At 49.6% G+C, this 16,145-nt stretch overlaps 1 protein-coding gene across 2 annotated transcripts in view; it reads right to left on the reverse strand.

The window, feature by feature from the left end:
* The window catches only part of SLC4A3 (solute carrier family 4 member 3), a 513,414-nt gene that overhangs the window by 37,553 nt on the left and 459,716 nt on the right, over nt 1–16,145 (reverse strand). For both annotated transcript variants that reach the window (XM_078679131.1, XM_078679132.1), the window contains exon 17: nt 13,368–13,534. In XM_078679131.1, the coding sequence (XP_078535257.1) occupies nt 13,368–13,534 (167 nt within the window). The remainder of the gene's footprint in view (nt 1–13,367; nt 13,535–16,145) is intronic.

A 16,145-nucleotide genomic window follows, 5' to 3' on the forward strand; every position in this document is an offset into this window, starting at 1 on the left:
AACGAGTGGGAATAGACATTGTGGGGCCCCTCGACCCTCGAACAGCCCAAGGACACCGGTTCATCCTGGTCCTGGTAGACCACGCCACCCGCTATCCCGAGGCCATCCCTCTTCGGACTGTGACGGCCCCCGTGGTGGGCCGGGCCCTGATGGGGATCTTCTCCCGGGTGGGGTTCCCCCGGGAGGTCGTCAGTGACAGGGGCACGAACTTTATCTCCAGATATATGAAGTCCCTCTGGCAGCAATGCGGGGTCACCTACAAATTCACGACCCCCTATCACCCGCAAGGAAACGGACTGGTCGAGAGATTCAACCGCACCCTCAAGGGGATGATTATGGGTCTAGAAGAACCCCTTCGACGCCAGTGGGACGTACTGCTGCCATGCCTCCTGTTTGCCTATCGGGAGGTCCCGCAGAAGTCCCTCGGCTTCAGCCCCTTTGAACTACTGTACGGACACCCCGTCCGGGGCCCCCTCAGCCTAGTCAAGGAAGGTTGGGAGCAGCCTCCCCAGAAAACTCCCCCGGACATCTACCGGTATCTCCTGGCTCTCCGCAACCAGACCCGGCGGTTCCGAGACACCGCCAAAGCCAACCTCGAGGCCAGTCAGGAGGACATGAAGAGGTGGTACGATCAGCACACGTCCTCCATTGAGTTCGAACCTGGACAACAGGTCTGGGTGATGTCCCCGGTTGAGCCCTGTGCCCTCCAAGACAGATGGTCCGGGCCCTTCAAGGTAATCGAACGCAAGGGGCCCGTCACCTATTTAATCGACATGGAGACTGCCCGGAACCCCCTACGGGTCCTCCATGCCAACAGGCTCAAACCCCATTTTGTGCGATCCGAACTCAGCCTCCTAATGGCTACCGATACTGGGACAGAAGAAGACTCCGAACCCCTTCCGGACTTACTGAGGGCCTTCGAGCAGGATGGCTCAGTGGAAGGGGTCCCGCTCTCCGAGGCCCTGTCCCCGGAGCAACGCCAAGACTGCCAAACGCTCCTGAGGCAGTTCGCCTCCCTGTTCTCCCTCACCCCCGGAGTCACCCCCTGGTGCCTCCACGATGTGGACACCGGGGACAGCCCTCCTATTCGACACCGAGCATACCGCGTACCAGACCGGGTACGAGCCTGCATCCAGACCGAGGTGTCCAAGATGCTGACCCTAGGAGTGATCGAACCCTCAGACAGTCCCTGGGCGAGCCCAGTCGTCCTGGTTCCCAAGGCAGCTGCCCCGGGCGTTGCCCCTGAGCTCCGGTTCTGCGTGGACTATCGAGGGCTGAATGCAGTTACCCGGACCGACGCTCATCCCATCCCCCGGGCAGACGAGCTAATTGACCGGATGGGGGCCGCCCGCTACCTGAGCATCTTCGACTTAACAGCGGGCTACTGGCAGATCGGCCTCACCCCTAGGGCCCAAGAACGATCCGCCTTCTCTACCCCAGACGGGCACTACCACTTTAAAGTCATGCCCTTCGGCATGAAAAACGCCCCGGCAACGTTCCAACGGCTGGTAAACCAGGTACTGGCGGGCCTGGAAGACTTCAGCGCCGCCTACCTGGACGACATTGCTGTGTACAGCCACCAGTGGACCGACCACCTCCGCCACCTGCGGGAGGTTCTACTCGCCCTCCAGCAAGCCGGGCTCACCATCAAGGCCAGCAAGTGCCAAGTTGGCCAAGGGTCCGTGACCTACCTGGGACACCAAGTGGGAAGCGGGCTGGTGGCCCCTCTCCAACTCAAGATTGCTGCCATCCAGGCCTGGCAACCCCCTACGAGCCAAACGGAGGTCCGGGCCTTCCTGGGGCTCACCGGATACTACCGGCGGTTCGTGAAGGACTATGGCAGCATCGTGGGGCCCCTCACAGAGCTCACCTCCAAAAAGAGCCCCAAAACCGTCAACTGGACCCCGGGCTGCCAATCAGCCTTCGAGAAGCTAAAGACCGCCATGTGCACGGCCCCCGTGCTCCAGGCTCCCGACTACAGCCGGGAATTCATTGTGCAGACGGACGCCTCCGATCATGGTGTGGGGGCCGTCCTCTCCCAACTCAACGCCGAAGGGGTCGACCATCCGGTGGTCTTCATCAGCAGACGCCTCTTGCCCCGAGAACAGCGCTGGAGCACCATTGAGAGGGAGGCCTTCGCCGTAGTCTGGGCACTCAAGAAGCTCCGGCCATACCTCTTCGGCACCCACTTCCGGGTGCAAACAGACCACCGACCCCTGCAATGGCTGATGCAAATGCGGGGGGAGAACCCGAAGCTGTTGCGCTGGTCCATCTCCCTGCAGGGGATGGACTTCACGGTGGAACATCGTCCAGGCCAGGACCACGCCAACGCCGACGGCCTGTCACGCTTTTTCCGCCTCAGCGAGGAGAGTCCCCAGGAAGATGGCTGACTCTCCCCGCCTTCAGCTGGGGGGGACGCATGTTGGACAGGCCGCATGTTCGAGCTGTACCCCCTCCCCGCAATGGGACCAGGACCCTGGCTCTCCCTGCATCCCCAGCCAGAGTCCACCAACGACCACCCGAAGTACCCTGCAATCCCTCCACTACAAGACACCAGCTCCGGACCCAGCTGGCCCGGGTCACCATCTACCCCACGACATCGACCCGGCCGCCATCTTGGGGCACTGCAGCACGAGGCCGCGTGGCCTCAACTCGACCCTCACCCTGGGCCCGGCCGGGCCCGACATCGAGGCACCAACCTCCCCCCAGGAGGCAGAGTGACCACTTGGCGAGTCAATGGGAGAAGGAATCGTCAACGGCTCTCCTCCGCCAGGTGTCGATCACCCCAGGCCGCCTGGGCGCTGGCTCCACCCCCCTGCTGGGTGTCTGGACTCCCTCATCCCGGACCTCCCGGCCCCCAGGCGCGAGGGTCCGGACATCAAAGGGGACCAGACCTATAACTGGGGCAGGACCAGACCAGGAAGGCAGTTGTATCCTGGAGTCGAGAGACCCGAGAAGAACTCATCCGTGACTTGGCCTGCTGGCGCTGCCGCGGCCCTCTGCTTCGTGAAACCATCGTCTTGGCCTGCTGGCGCTGCCGCGGCCCTCTGCCTCGTGAAACCATCGTCTTGGCCTGCTGGCGCTGCCGCGGCCCTCTGCCTCGTGAAACCATCGTCTTGGCCTGCTGGCGCTGCCGCGGCCCTCGGCCTCGTGAAACCATCGTCTTGGCCTGCTGGCGCTGCCGCGGCCCTCTGCCTCGTGAAACCATCTTGGCCTGCTGGCGCTGCCGCGGCCCTCTGCCTCGTGAAACCATCGACTTGGCCTGCTGGCGCTGCCGCGGCCCTCTGCTTATGAGACTATCACCTTGGCCTGCTGGCGCTGCCGCGGCCCGATCCACAGACCCTCCAGCTCGAGGATTGTGAGCTCGCCTTTTACCACCACCTGTACCGTCCGGTACTAAGACTGTCCCGCTACCCCCTTTCCCTACAGAGACTAGAAGTGAGAGGACCCCCGGGTCCAAGTTATCCTGTATCGCTGATATCCTTGCCTTAAGAACCTTATATAAAGCCTTGAACTCGACTTGGTGTGGTGCCTGTTTGTGGGGAGGGAGGGTACTTGTCTGTACGATCGCCGGAGACGGTCCCCCTCGGGGATCTCTCCCTCGGTATCCGGCCGACCCTCAGGGTCCCCGTCTAACAATTATTAATTATGCACATTGTGTATTATTTATATTTTGTAAGTCATGTATTACTTGTGAGCTGCTTGTTTTTGTAGGTGTGTATGGTGGCAAGTTAATAAAATAATAATAATCAATGAATTACTAATTTGTTTTTCATTATTTAATTGATTATTAATTATGTAACTTGTGTAAATATTATTTTGTTGTTATGTATTAGATGTGGGTTGCTGGGATTGTAAGGTGTGAAGTTAAATAAGTAATAAATAATGATAATTAATTTTTAATTTGTTATTATTATTCAAGTAATTATTAATGATTTAAATTGTGAAATAATTATATGTTTTATTTATTTATTAGGTGTGGGTTGCTGGGATTGTAGGAGCATAGGGAGGGAAGTTATTAAAGTAATAATTGCAACTTAATTAATTATTATTAGTTATTTGTTGATTGCTAATTATGTTAATTGTGCTATACATATTTATTATAGTTATATTTTAAGAGGGGGCTGCTAGGTTTGAGGGGTATAGTGGGGCAAGGTAAATATTTTTTTATAATTAATTATAAATTGTTTTATAATTATGTAAAATTTTAATTTATTTTCATATATCATTTATTTTCGGGACAATTAAAAAAAATTCTATTAAAGGTTTTATATTTGTTACAAATTGCACTTCATAAATGTTATTACCAACATTACATTTCTGAAAAACGTACTTTAAACCAGATAGGCTAGACCTGATTATATGTTCGTTTTATATTTTAAATATCTTTCTAGATCAGGCGTTCTTAACCTGTGATCCGGGAACCCCAGGACTCCACGAAACCTACTCAGGGGGGGTCTGTAACTGCATAGAAAATTAAATAATATTAACAGATAAATACGGTGTAGATAGCGAAAGAAGCAAAATGTACAAATACACATTTTACAATGTTCTGTAAATGTGGAGATGTAAAACTGGATGGTAAAAATGAAGTTGGTGTCCTCAGATTGATTTGTGGAATAAAAGCAAGTGCACCATCAGAGTATTGTATGAGCAGTAAGTGTCCTCAACGGAATTTAGAAAGCTCCAACCTGCATATTCAAATATTTTTTAAATAAATGTACTTGTGAACTAGGTAAAATATTTAATCATTGTGTGTTTGTTTGATGAATGTTCTGTGTATTTTGTGCACTGGTTTGTAATTCAAATAATCAAAACTGCTTAAGCCAGGGTTCCCAGCTTCCAGTGATGACACACAGGTGGTCATCGGCTTCCAGTAATGACTCATTGGTGGTCCCCGGCTTACAGTAATGACACACAGGTGGTCATCGGCTACCAGTAATGATGCACAGGGAATCCCCGGCTTCCAGTAATGACGCACAGGTGGTCCCCGGCTTCTAGTAATGGCTCATTGGTAGTCCCCGGCTTCCAGTAATGACTCAGAGGTGGTCCCCGGCTTCCAGTAATGACGCACAGGTGGTCCCCGGCTTCCAGTAATGACTCACTGGTGGTCCCAGGCTTCCAGTGATGACAAACAGGTGGTCCCCGGCTTCCAGTGATGACGCACAGGTGGTTCCCGGCTTCCAGAAATGACACACAGGTGGTCCCCGGCTTCCAGTGATGACGCACAGGTGGTCCCCGGCTTCCAGTGATGACGCACAGGTGGTTCCCGGCTTCCAGTGATGACGCACAGGTGGTCCCCGGCTTCCAGTGATGACGCACAGGTGGTCCCCGGCTTCCAGTGATGACGCACAGGTGGTCCCCGGCTTCCAGTGATGACGCACAGGTGGTCCCCGGCTTCCAGAAATGATGCACATGTGGTCCCCGGCTTCTAGTAGTGACACACAGGTGGTCCCCGGCTTCCAGTAATGGCTATCTGGTGGTCCCCGGCTTTCAGTAATGACGTACAGGTGGTCCCTAGCTTCCAGAAATGACACACAGGTGGTCCCGGCTTCCACAAATGGCTCACATGTGGTCCCAGCTTCCAGTAATGAAGCACAGGTGGTCCCCAGATTCCAGTAATGAAGCACAGGTGGTCCCTGGCTTCCAGCAATGACTCACCCGTGGTCCCTGGCTTCCAGTAATGATGTGCAGGTGGTCCCCAGCTTACAGTGATGACACACAGGTAGTTCCTGGCTTTCAGTAATGGCTCACCGATGTTCCCCGGCTTCCAGTGATGACACCCAGGCAGTCCCCGGCTTTCGGTAATGAAGCACAGGTGGTCCCTGGCTTCCAGTAATGACTCACTGGTGGTCCCTGGCTTCCAGTAATGGCTCACCGATGGTCCCCGGCTTCCAGTAATGACTCACTGTTGGTCCCCGGCTTCCAGTAATGACACACAGGGGTCCCCGGCTTCCAGTAATGAAGGACTCCTTGTACATTTCTGTAAAATATTGTCTTTTCCGACTGAACTGGGACCCACAGGAACTGTCCCCAAAATAATCTTAATCTCCCACCTCTTCCCGTCTATGTATCATGGCTTCCCTTACATATGCCTATACATATGCCACTGGCTCCATACATTTTCTTATTTCTTCGAGCAGCCTTGACTCTCATATTTTGTTTTCTCCGCTGCACAGCACCAATCCATGTCCATTTTCCAACGCACCACTGTCGGTGGTTGGTGGCACGCCAGGCCCCTGAAATATTTCTCTTGCCCACCATTACGGTCACCAGTAACCAGATTTTTTGATACTTAGGCTATGTTTGTTCCCCAGATACACATAGAACATGCCACCGTGCCTCCATAGGTATTGTAAGCGCTAGGACTACGAACATTACTCGCATCACCCTCCTCCAGAACTGTTGTATAATCGGACAGTCCCATAGTATATGGAAGAAGGTGCCCTTCTGCTTACAGCCCTTCTGGCAGTCCTCTGTGAGAGTGTGATCCAGCCTCAACATATGTGTGCTAGTGGAATAAGACCTATGTAGTATTCTCAAATGAACAAGTCAAAATTGCGCCCTGATTGCCACCTCTCTAGGGCTTTGCACAGCTTCCACCAAGTCATCATCTTCAAGTAAACCTACGTCGGTTTCCCATGCCTCTCTTAACTTCATGAGGGGGTCTGGTGAATTGTTAATGATTTTCTTGTATGTACAAGACAGCACCTTTTCGTATAGCGGGTCCAGTAGTAGTCCATCTTCTAGTGGGCTGTATTCAGGGAGGTGCCCCCCTTTTTGAGTTGCTTCCCCTCCTCCCTCCGCCCTAATCACGGAGCAGCATCTACCATCCGATGCTCTGTAATTGGTAGAGAGGAGTTGAATGTAACATCAGCGTGGGCGCTCCCTCCCACCCTTCCGTACCCACAAAAAGGTAAAAGGACTTGACTCCCAGCACTGGTCAAAACGGTGCAGAGGGTAAGGGGCAAAAAATATTAATGTGCTCCAAGAGATGCCTTGAGGTTCTTATACAACGATTGAGAGACCTAAATTGTGGTAACAGCAACAAGTAAGAAGGGAATTTTGGATGGAGGGCACCGCATAAACATTTTGAGTGATCCCCGTAGGTGTGACGCACTCCAATAACAATAGTCGGCTGCCATTTTAAGTGCACTGAGCGGAGGGATTGGACAATCGCTCCCAGTTGGAGATCATTTATTTAGCTAGTACTCCCGGAGGTGGGGCCTGCAACGACATTGCAGATGCGCACGAGTCGTACTCCATCTGTCACAACACATTGAGTCCTGCATGGACATATGCATGGCACAATTAAAGGGGGCAGACTATACCAGTGATTCTGGCAAAATGTTGATAGCAAGAGGGCCCAAACAAACACATCAAACGAAATTGGATGAATTCGATCAGTCTAAAGCGGGAATTACAGAGGAGAAAAAGGAAGCACAGGGCACGAAGCAGCAATCAGAAGAGGGTGCCCGACCCTAGTGGATATCAAGGAGGCCATACAAGGGGTTCCCCCAGCACTGGAACATAAAATAGACACATTTATTTATTTATTTATTTATAACATTTGTAAAGCGTGCTATTACCAAACGGTGTCCTGGCTCTGAAATGATAGCTCCCCTAGCCTAAGCCCACTGTTTAGGCTAGGGGAGCAGTGGAGGTGACACTCGTGCACGCGGACCTACGAAATTTGGGGGAGAGGGTGAAAGCTACCGAAGAATCGGTCTCAGTGCTCCAGAACTCTACCAAAACACTGGAAACAACGGTCAAGAGGCTCCAGACAACAACGGCGGACCTGGAGGTGAAACTAGAAGACTATGAGGGGCGCGCAGGTAGGAATATTGTGCGGAGTTTGGGTGTGCCAGAGAGAGCGGAGGGACAGGCCACAGACCTGTTCATAGAGGATTTGATACAGACCCACTTACAGCCCCAAACTCTCTCCCAATACTTTTCAGTGGAGCACGCATACAGAGTGCCCGGATGGCCTCAGAAATCGGGCACACCCCCACGCCCTATCTTGGCCAGAATATTTAACTGTAGATCAGGGACATAATCCTTCAGACAGCATGCACAACCCCGCACTCAAGCTTGAAAACTCGACAATCACCTTCCCAGACTTCACAGTGAAGATACAAAAGATGTGGCGATCCTTCCTAGGGGTGAAGTGAGTGCTCCGAGAGAAAAATATTAAATATGCGATGCTCTTTCTAGCCAAGCTGCGGGTGATATCAGAGCGGAAGTCCTGGTTCTTTCAGACCCGGGAGCAGACCTGGGAATGGCTAGATGGGTGGAGCACCCCTTGAGCTCAAAGATCTAATTCTCAAAGACGTATACAGGGATATGAGAATCGACAAGATAGCTCCAGCCCTAAGGAGCTCATTTGAAAGGAACTGGGTACAGATGACCGGCTTGAGCGGAGGTACTGGTCTCTGGACAATCACAGATTTATACGCCTACAGGGGCCTCCACTTACAATGAGGCACATGAACTGTTGGCCACCCTAAAAAACCTGTTCTTGAAAGCATAGATGTTGAGGAGTTAAATTCAGCTTGACTAATAAGGAAGTGACCAAGGCAATTGGAGCGCTACAATTCAGGAAGGCCATGGGTCCGGGCGGTCTTACAATTGAACTTTATAAAATAAATGCATCCACAATCGCCCCATATCTTATTAAAATGTACGAAGAAAGCATGATATATGGTATCCTGCCCGAAGCGCAGAAAATGGCCAATATTGTGGTAATACACAAGAAAGGGAGGCCCACCGAGCACTGTGGCTCATATTGGCCTATCTTCCTCCTAGACCCGGAAGTAAAAATACTATCCAAGATACTTGCTAAACGTTTGTTGACCCTGCTCCACAAGCTGATCCATCCTGACCAATCTGGTTTTATGCCAGGCAGGAATAACGCTCTTAATTTCAGAGAAGGGGCAGTGATAATGTCCCATGATGCAAAAATGGCATTCAAAATGATCGAATGGTCTTTATTATTCCCCGCTCTTGAACGATATGGGTTTGGAGAGGTATTCCTATCTTGGGTACAACTCCTCTACTCAGAACCTCTGGCCCGAGTCACAGTAAATGGTGGTTGTCAGCTACGTTTACATTGCAGACAGGAACGAGGCAGGGCTTTCCACTTTCTCCCTTAATTTTCGCTTTGGTCCTCGAACCTCTTGCAATCTGGATCAGCGGAGACCCTATTATCAGAGGACTCAACTGGAGGGTGGAGTGGGAGGATAGAATCTCCCTTTATGCCATGCTTCTCAATACATAGAATATTACATATATTTACCTTCTTTCAAAAGTTTTCAGGGCACACAATCAACTGGGACAAGTCGCTGGTATAAGTCTTGTGCGCGGAATGCCCCACCCTGCCGAGAGTCTGTGGCGCTAGAAAAGTCACGAACGGATTTCGGTATTTAGGGATCTATGTCACGGCTAACCCAACTGTATTTTATTAACAAAATTTGGCCCCTCCTTTATGTCGCTTACATGACGACGTGCAGCATTGGAAGACCCTGACCCTCACACTGCTAGGTGAGACCGCTTTGTTGAAAATGATGGCACTTCGCCGCTTTGTTTATGCTTTACAAAACACACCTTATTTAGTCCCAGACAAATACTTCCCAACAATAGAATCAGAGGTACGCGTCCTGCTCTGGAGGAACAATGACATCCCTCACATAGCATTGATCAAACTTATGAAAAGCTGGTATGATGGAGGAATAACTCTACCAGCAATTAAATGTTATTACTGGGCCTCTCAATCAGTAGTCACAAATCACTGGGTACACCGACCTAGGAACTGAACCAGCCTACAGGATGGACAGATACAATATGACCCTGGGTAATTATCTAAGAGCGATATATGGTGGAGTGAAGAATAGACCAAAATACACACCAACCTCAACTGCCTTCAATTCATGGCATACGGCGACGACCGCTCTGGAGTGGAAAAGTAAGATTACACAGGTCACCCCTCTGTTAGAGACAGACCGAACGAATGGGACTTGATAGGTCTTTCAAGAGTGGGCAATATGTGGGCAGGGGGGAAGGTGGCCTCCAACGGGACTATGAATTGAGTGTAAGGGAAACCTTAAGATACCTTCAAGTCCACAATGCCCTGCACCGGGCGATACCGAAAGGTACTGCTCTTTCAGCCTCCTTGCCCCTAGAAGATAGACTCCTTGAAGACTTCCTTCAGAAAAAGATGATTTCTCTGACATACAGGAAAATACTAAACAACACACCTGACACAATGGGGGAAACACGTGCAAAAATGGGTAGAGGATATGGGAGATATCAGCGGCGAAGAATGTCAGGAGGCATTGGTCTCCCCCCGGGAGTTGGCGATTTGTTCTCGAATTAAATTTATCCAACTTCAAATCCTGCATAGAGCATACTATACAAGTTCTGAACTGGTTAAGATGGGTACCCTAAATTCCTCAGTATGTCTTAGAGGATGCGGTCAGATAGGGACGTACATACATCAGTGGTGGGAATGCGCGATTCTCCAGACATATTGGCAGAAGGTAACAAAGACTCAAGACACTGTTAGTAATCCGTAAAAAAAAAATGGAGGTCTCGCCCCGGTGGTGCCTCCTTAACATATGGGATGCAACAGACCTATCGAGAGCTGAGATAATGTGGGTCTCCCTCGGCTGTATGGTAGTGAAGTGTAACAAAGCAAAACTTGGAAGAGAGTTACCGGGCTCAAATTCAGGGATTGGGGGACAGATATGGACTGGTGCATACAGGCGGAGAGGGTGATATATGAGGGAGAGGATGTCCACAAAAATGGGCAAGGATCTGGGGAGTGTGGAACAAACGTAGAGGGATGATATGCACACCATTTAAAGACTCTACCCCACAGGAAGGAGAACATTTGGGAGATTAATGTTCAAAATCCGGTGGAGTTAATAAGTCAACGATGTAAAGAAATTGGTCCTGTGTAACGTTATGATAAATACTGTACAAATGCACTGTACTCGCTCAACATCAAAGATATTGCACTGTATTCTGTTATAATTTTTTGTTTATTGAACAAAAAGACTTCCACAAAAAAAAAGAATGGGGTACCAGAGCCAGAATAAGGATATTGTCTGATGTACCATATCTGACTAAGGATGTTAAAGGAGCACTGGAGTCAGAATAGTGTATGGATGGTGTACCATGTCAGAGCAGGATATTGATGGAGCACTGGAGTCAGGATAGTGTGTGGATGATGTACCATGTCAGAGCAGGATATTGATGGAGCACTGGAGTCAGGATAGTGTGTGGATGATGTGCCATGTCAGAGCAGGATGTTGATGGAGCACTAGAGTCAGGATAGTGTGTGGATGATGTACCATGTCAGAGCAGGATGTCGATGGAGCACTGGAGTCAGGATAGTGTGTGGATGATGTGCCATGTCAGAGCAGGATGTTGAGGTGGTATTGGAGTCAGGATAGTGTGTGGATGATGTGCCATGTCAGAGCAGGATGTTGAGGTGGTACTGGAGTCAGGATAGTGTGTGGATGATGTACCATGTCAGAGCAGGATGTTGATGGAGCACTGGAGTCAGGATAGTGTGTGGATGATGTGCCATGTCAGAGCAGGATGTTGATGGAGCACTGGAGTCAGGATAGTGTGTGGATGATGTACCATGTCAGAGCAGGATGTTGATGGAGCACTGGAGTCAGGATAGTGTGTGGATGATGTGCCATGTCAGAGCAGGATGTTGATGGAGCACTGGAGTCAGGATAGTGTGTGGATGGTGCACCATGTCAGAGCAGGATGTTGATGGAGCACTAGAGTCAGGATAGTGTGTGGATGATGTGCCATGTCAGAGCAGGATGTTGAGGTGGTATTGGAGTCAGGATAGTGTGTGGATGGTGCACCATGTCAGAGCAGGATGTTGAGGTGGTATTGGAGTCAGGATAGTGTGTGGATGGTGCACCATGTCAGAGCAGGATGTTGAGGTGGTACTGGAGTCCGGATAGTGTGTGGATGGTGCATCATGTCAGAGCAGAATGTTGAGGTAGTATTGGAGTCAGGATAGGGGCGGATGGTGCACCATGTCAGAGCAGGATGTTGAGGTGGTACTGGAGTCAGGATAGTGTGTGGATTGAGTACCATGTTGAAGCAAGATGTCGATGAGGTACTGAGGTAACGATAGTGTGTGGATGGTGCACCATGTCAGAGCAGGATGTTGATGTGGTATTGGAGTCAGGATAGTGTGTGGATGGTGCACCATGTCAGAGCAGGATGTTGAGGTGGTACTGGAGTCCGGATAGTGTGTGGATGGTGCATCATGTCAGAGCAGAATGTTGAGGTAGTATTGGAGTCAGGATAGGGGCGGATGGTGCACCATGTCAGAGCAGGATGTTGAGGTGGTACTGGAGTCAGGATAGTGTGTGGATTGAGTACCATGTTGAAGCAAGATGTCGATGAGGTACTGAGGTAACGATAGTGTGTGGATGGTGCACCATGTCAGAGCAGGATGTTGATGTGGTATTGGAGTCAGGATAGTGTGTGGATGGTGCACCATGTCAGAGCAGGATGTTGAGGTGGTACTGGAGTCCGGATAGTGTGTGGATGGTGCATCATGTCAGAGCAGGATGTTGAGGTGGTACTGGAGTCAGGATAGTGTGTGGATTGAGTACCATGTTGAAGCAAGATGTCGATGAGGTACTGAGGTAACGATAGTGTGTGGATGGTGCACCATGTCAGAGCAGGATGTTGATGTGGTATTGGAGTCAGGATAGTGTGTGGATGGTGCACCATGTCAGAGCAGGATGTTGAGGTAGTATTGGAGTCAGGATAGTGTGTGGATGGTGCATCATGTCAGAGCAGGATGTTGAGGTAGTATTGGAGTCAGGATAGTGTGTGGATGGTGCATCATGTCAGAGCAGGATGTTGAGGTAGTATTGGAGTCAGGATAGTGTGTGGATGGTGCACCATGTCAGAGCAGGATGTTGAGGTGGTACTGGAGTCAGGATAGTGTGTGGATGATGCGCCATGTCAGAGCAGGATGTTGTTGGAGCACTGGAGTCAGGATAGTGTGTGGATGATGTGCCATGTCAGAGCAGGATGTTGATGAGGTACTGGAGTCAGGATAGTGTGTGGATGGTAAGCAAAGCCAGAGAGGATGTTGACAAGGTACTGGAGTCATGATGAGGTTCTAGATGGGATATTGTGATAAGGAAGTAAATAGGGTTCTAGCTCAGGATGGTATGAAGGTTTGGAACCCGGATTAGGATACTGATTTAACTAGGATATGATTAGAATGCGAACGCACTAGGAGACGACACATGTCCTGTTGCCTGGAGATCTGATGTTGAATACGTTCATCCACATGATCTTGGCATGCACGCTATACTCACGTTGTGATCTGGGTCTCCATGAAGATGAGGATGAAGACCAGGAGGGCTGGAACAGACGAGCCAAACATCATCCACATGGGGAAAGGCTGCCTGCTGCCCATGGGCGGGATGAACCAGCCGCGCTTGTGTGGAGACGTGACCGACAGTCCTGCTGGGACGTTCAGCTTCTGTGGAACAAGCCCGGAAAACATGGAAGAAAGTGAAACGGATGTAGGGCTATACCTGCGACGGTGTCCATTGGGGAGATTGAATGAAGGGTTGATGTGTTCGGTTGTATTGTATATGATATCTGTATACGTCTTTGCTGTCAGTGGAGTGCGCTTGAGCTGCATAATGCTGAGTAAGAACCACAATCAATCCTATTCCTTGTACAATCTGAGTTTAGAGCATTTTACAGAGCTGGATCAATCCAATGGGGAGCTGGGAAATACAGTGAACTTCACGGAAGAGGGATCGACATTCAGGATGCATTCGCAGCCTTACGCACAGAAAACCACAGAATTCTTCTGAGAGGCATGGACACTGCCTCGACGGTATCAGCAAAACAACTAATTAGACTAATCTCAACTACTGAGACTATCAAATACTGTGCTCAGTTAGGTATTCACACCTTCATGTGAAAGAATGTCTGCCAATTATTGCAGTACTATACTTCTACCGGTATTTTAAACTTCTGTAATGCACAGATTGCTACCTCATACATGAAAGAATGTCTGCCTATTATTGCAATATTATAATTCTACTTATATTTTGAACACTTCTAATGCACAGTTTGCTACCTCATATATGTTGGCTGCTAACTAATGTCACTTTGGATTTTATTGATTTTGATTTTTGGTTCATGTACATTATTGTTTGCATCTGTACTCTGTTCCTATATTCTATTAGTCTGACTGCTACCACATATACCTCATATATCTCCGGTTGCTCACTAGTGTCACTTCTGCCTGTATTTGTGAACATCTGTAATGCGCAGACTGTTACCTCATATATTCTGGCTGCTAACTAATGTTGATTTTTGATTTTGGGGTTCATGTAAACTGTGGTTTGCACTTTTATCCTGCTCTTATCAGTATTATACTTCTCCTGTATTCTGCACTATTCTGCACATTTCCTCAACCTGCACTCATTCCTACTTTTCTCTCCTGTTACGCACCGACTGCTACCACACATACAATATACTTCTACTGTAGTCTGTACTACTCTGCAAAGTGCTACAACCTGCATACACTCACACTCTTCTCCTCTCTCCTGTAATGCACCAACTACTACCTCTTATATTTCTGGATGCTTACTAGTGTCACCTCTGCCCCCTAGGATCACTTTTGATCCATGTAATTGCTATGTGCATCTGTATCCTGTCCCAGTATTATACTTCTACTTTGTACATTATACAAGCATTATACCTCACTCTTGTACCTTCAATTTACTATATGTACTCGCTCTACTGCACACTCTTATACTTTGGTTAAGCTGGTTGATCACTAGTGCCACTTCTGTAACTTACTGTATGTATTTGTGTCTCTGCACACTCTTATATTTGGGTATACTGACTGATCACTAGTACCACCTTTGTACTGTGTAGCTTACTTTATGTACTTGTTTTCCTGCACATGTGTACCACTATAGTGTATTCTCCCACACCCACCTAAACCACCGCCCCAACATGGATCCTATCGGCAATCACACATATAAAATCAACTACCCACCGACACTCACCAAAAAAGCTGCTAAACGCTTTAAACACAACTTCCTTAGGTCACACTCTGAAACACCCTTTGCTGACACCTACTTCTCACCGGTCAATGGATCCCTGAACACTGATATCATCTTCCACACCACACGCAGAGCTCAATGGAGAAAAGCGTTCCTCTCCTTACTCACTGTCTCCTCCACCAAGAAATCCTCTCACAGCCTAACTCTCTCCATCACGCCATCCCAACTCTTTCCAGGCAGAGCCACCCTCACTATCTACAATAACGGGATTGTCCTATCTCAATCCACAGACAGGAACCTGGAACTACTAGACAACTTGTTCCCCACTTTCAAAGAGCACCTGTCCAATTCGCGGAACAACACTCATATCTCCTCCAGTCCCACCAACCACGACCTCATATCTCCTACCACCCACAACCCCTCCAACTCACTTCAGCGCCAGTCAACTACTGCATACTCCTCAATCAGGGACACACCTACCACCCCTGACCAACCATCTCCCACCCACAACCCCTCTATCCCAGCTCAGCGCAAAGCAACTACTACTTACATCTCAATCAGGGACACACCTACTACCCCGGACCCCCCATCTCCCACCCACAATTATTCTATCCCAGTTCAGCACCAGGCAGTTGCCACACGCGCCTCAAACACAGACACAGATCGCTCCCCCTTATACACCACTCACACCCCCACCCCTGCTACCAATCCACGGGCCTCCACACTTATCAACACTCCTCTCACACCTACAGATGGCTCTAACACCCCGTTCACCCCTGACAGCACAGCTCCCTCCCACAACACACCTAACCTAGCTCAACACCAGAACAACACGCATATCGACAAATCCCCCCCATTATCCCCCCCATACTCAGTCCCCATTACCCTCTAACACCTACAGATGGCTTTAACACCCCGTTCACCCCTGACAGCACAGCTCCCTCCCACAACACACCTAACCTAGTTCAACATCAGAACAACACACATATCGACAAATCCCCCCCATTATCCCCCATACTCAGTCCCCATTACCCTCTAACCAACTACGCAGAACACACACCC

The sequence above is a fragment of the Lissotriton helveticus genome, chromosome 3_1, assembly GCF_964261635.1.
Source record: "Lissotriton helveticus chromosome 3_1, aLisHel1.1, whole genome shotgun sequence".
Taxonomy (NCBI): domain Eukaryota; kingdom Metazoa; phylum Chordata; class Amphibia; order Caudata; family Salamandridae; genus Lissotriton; species Lissotriton helveticus.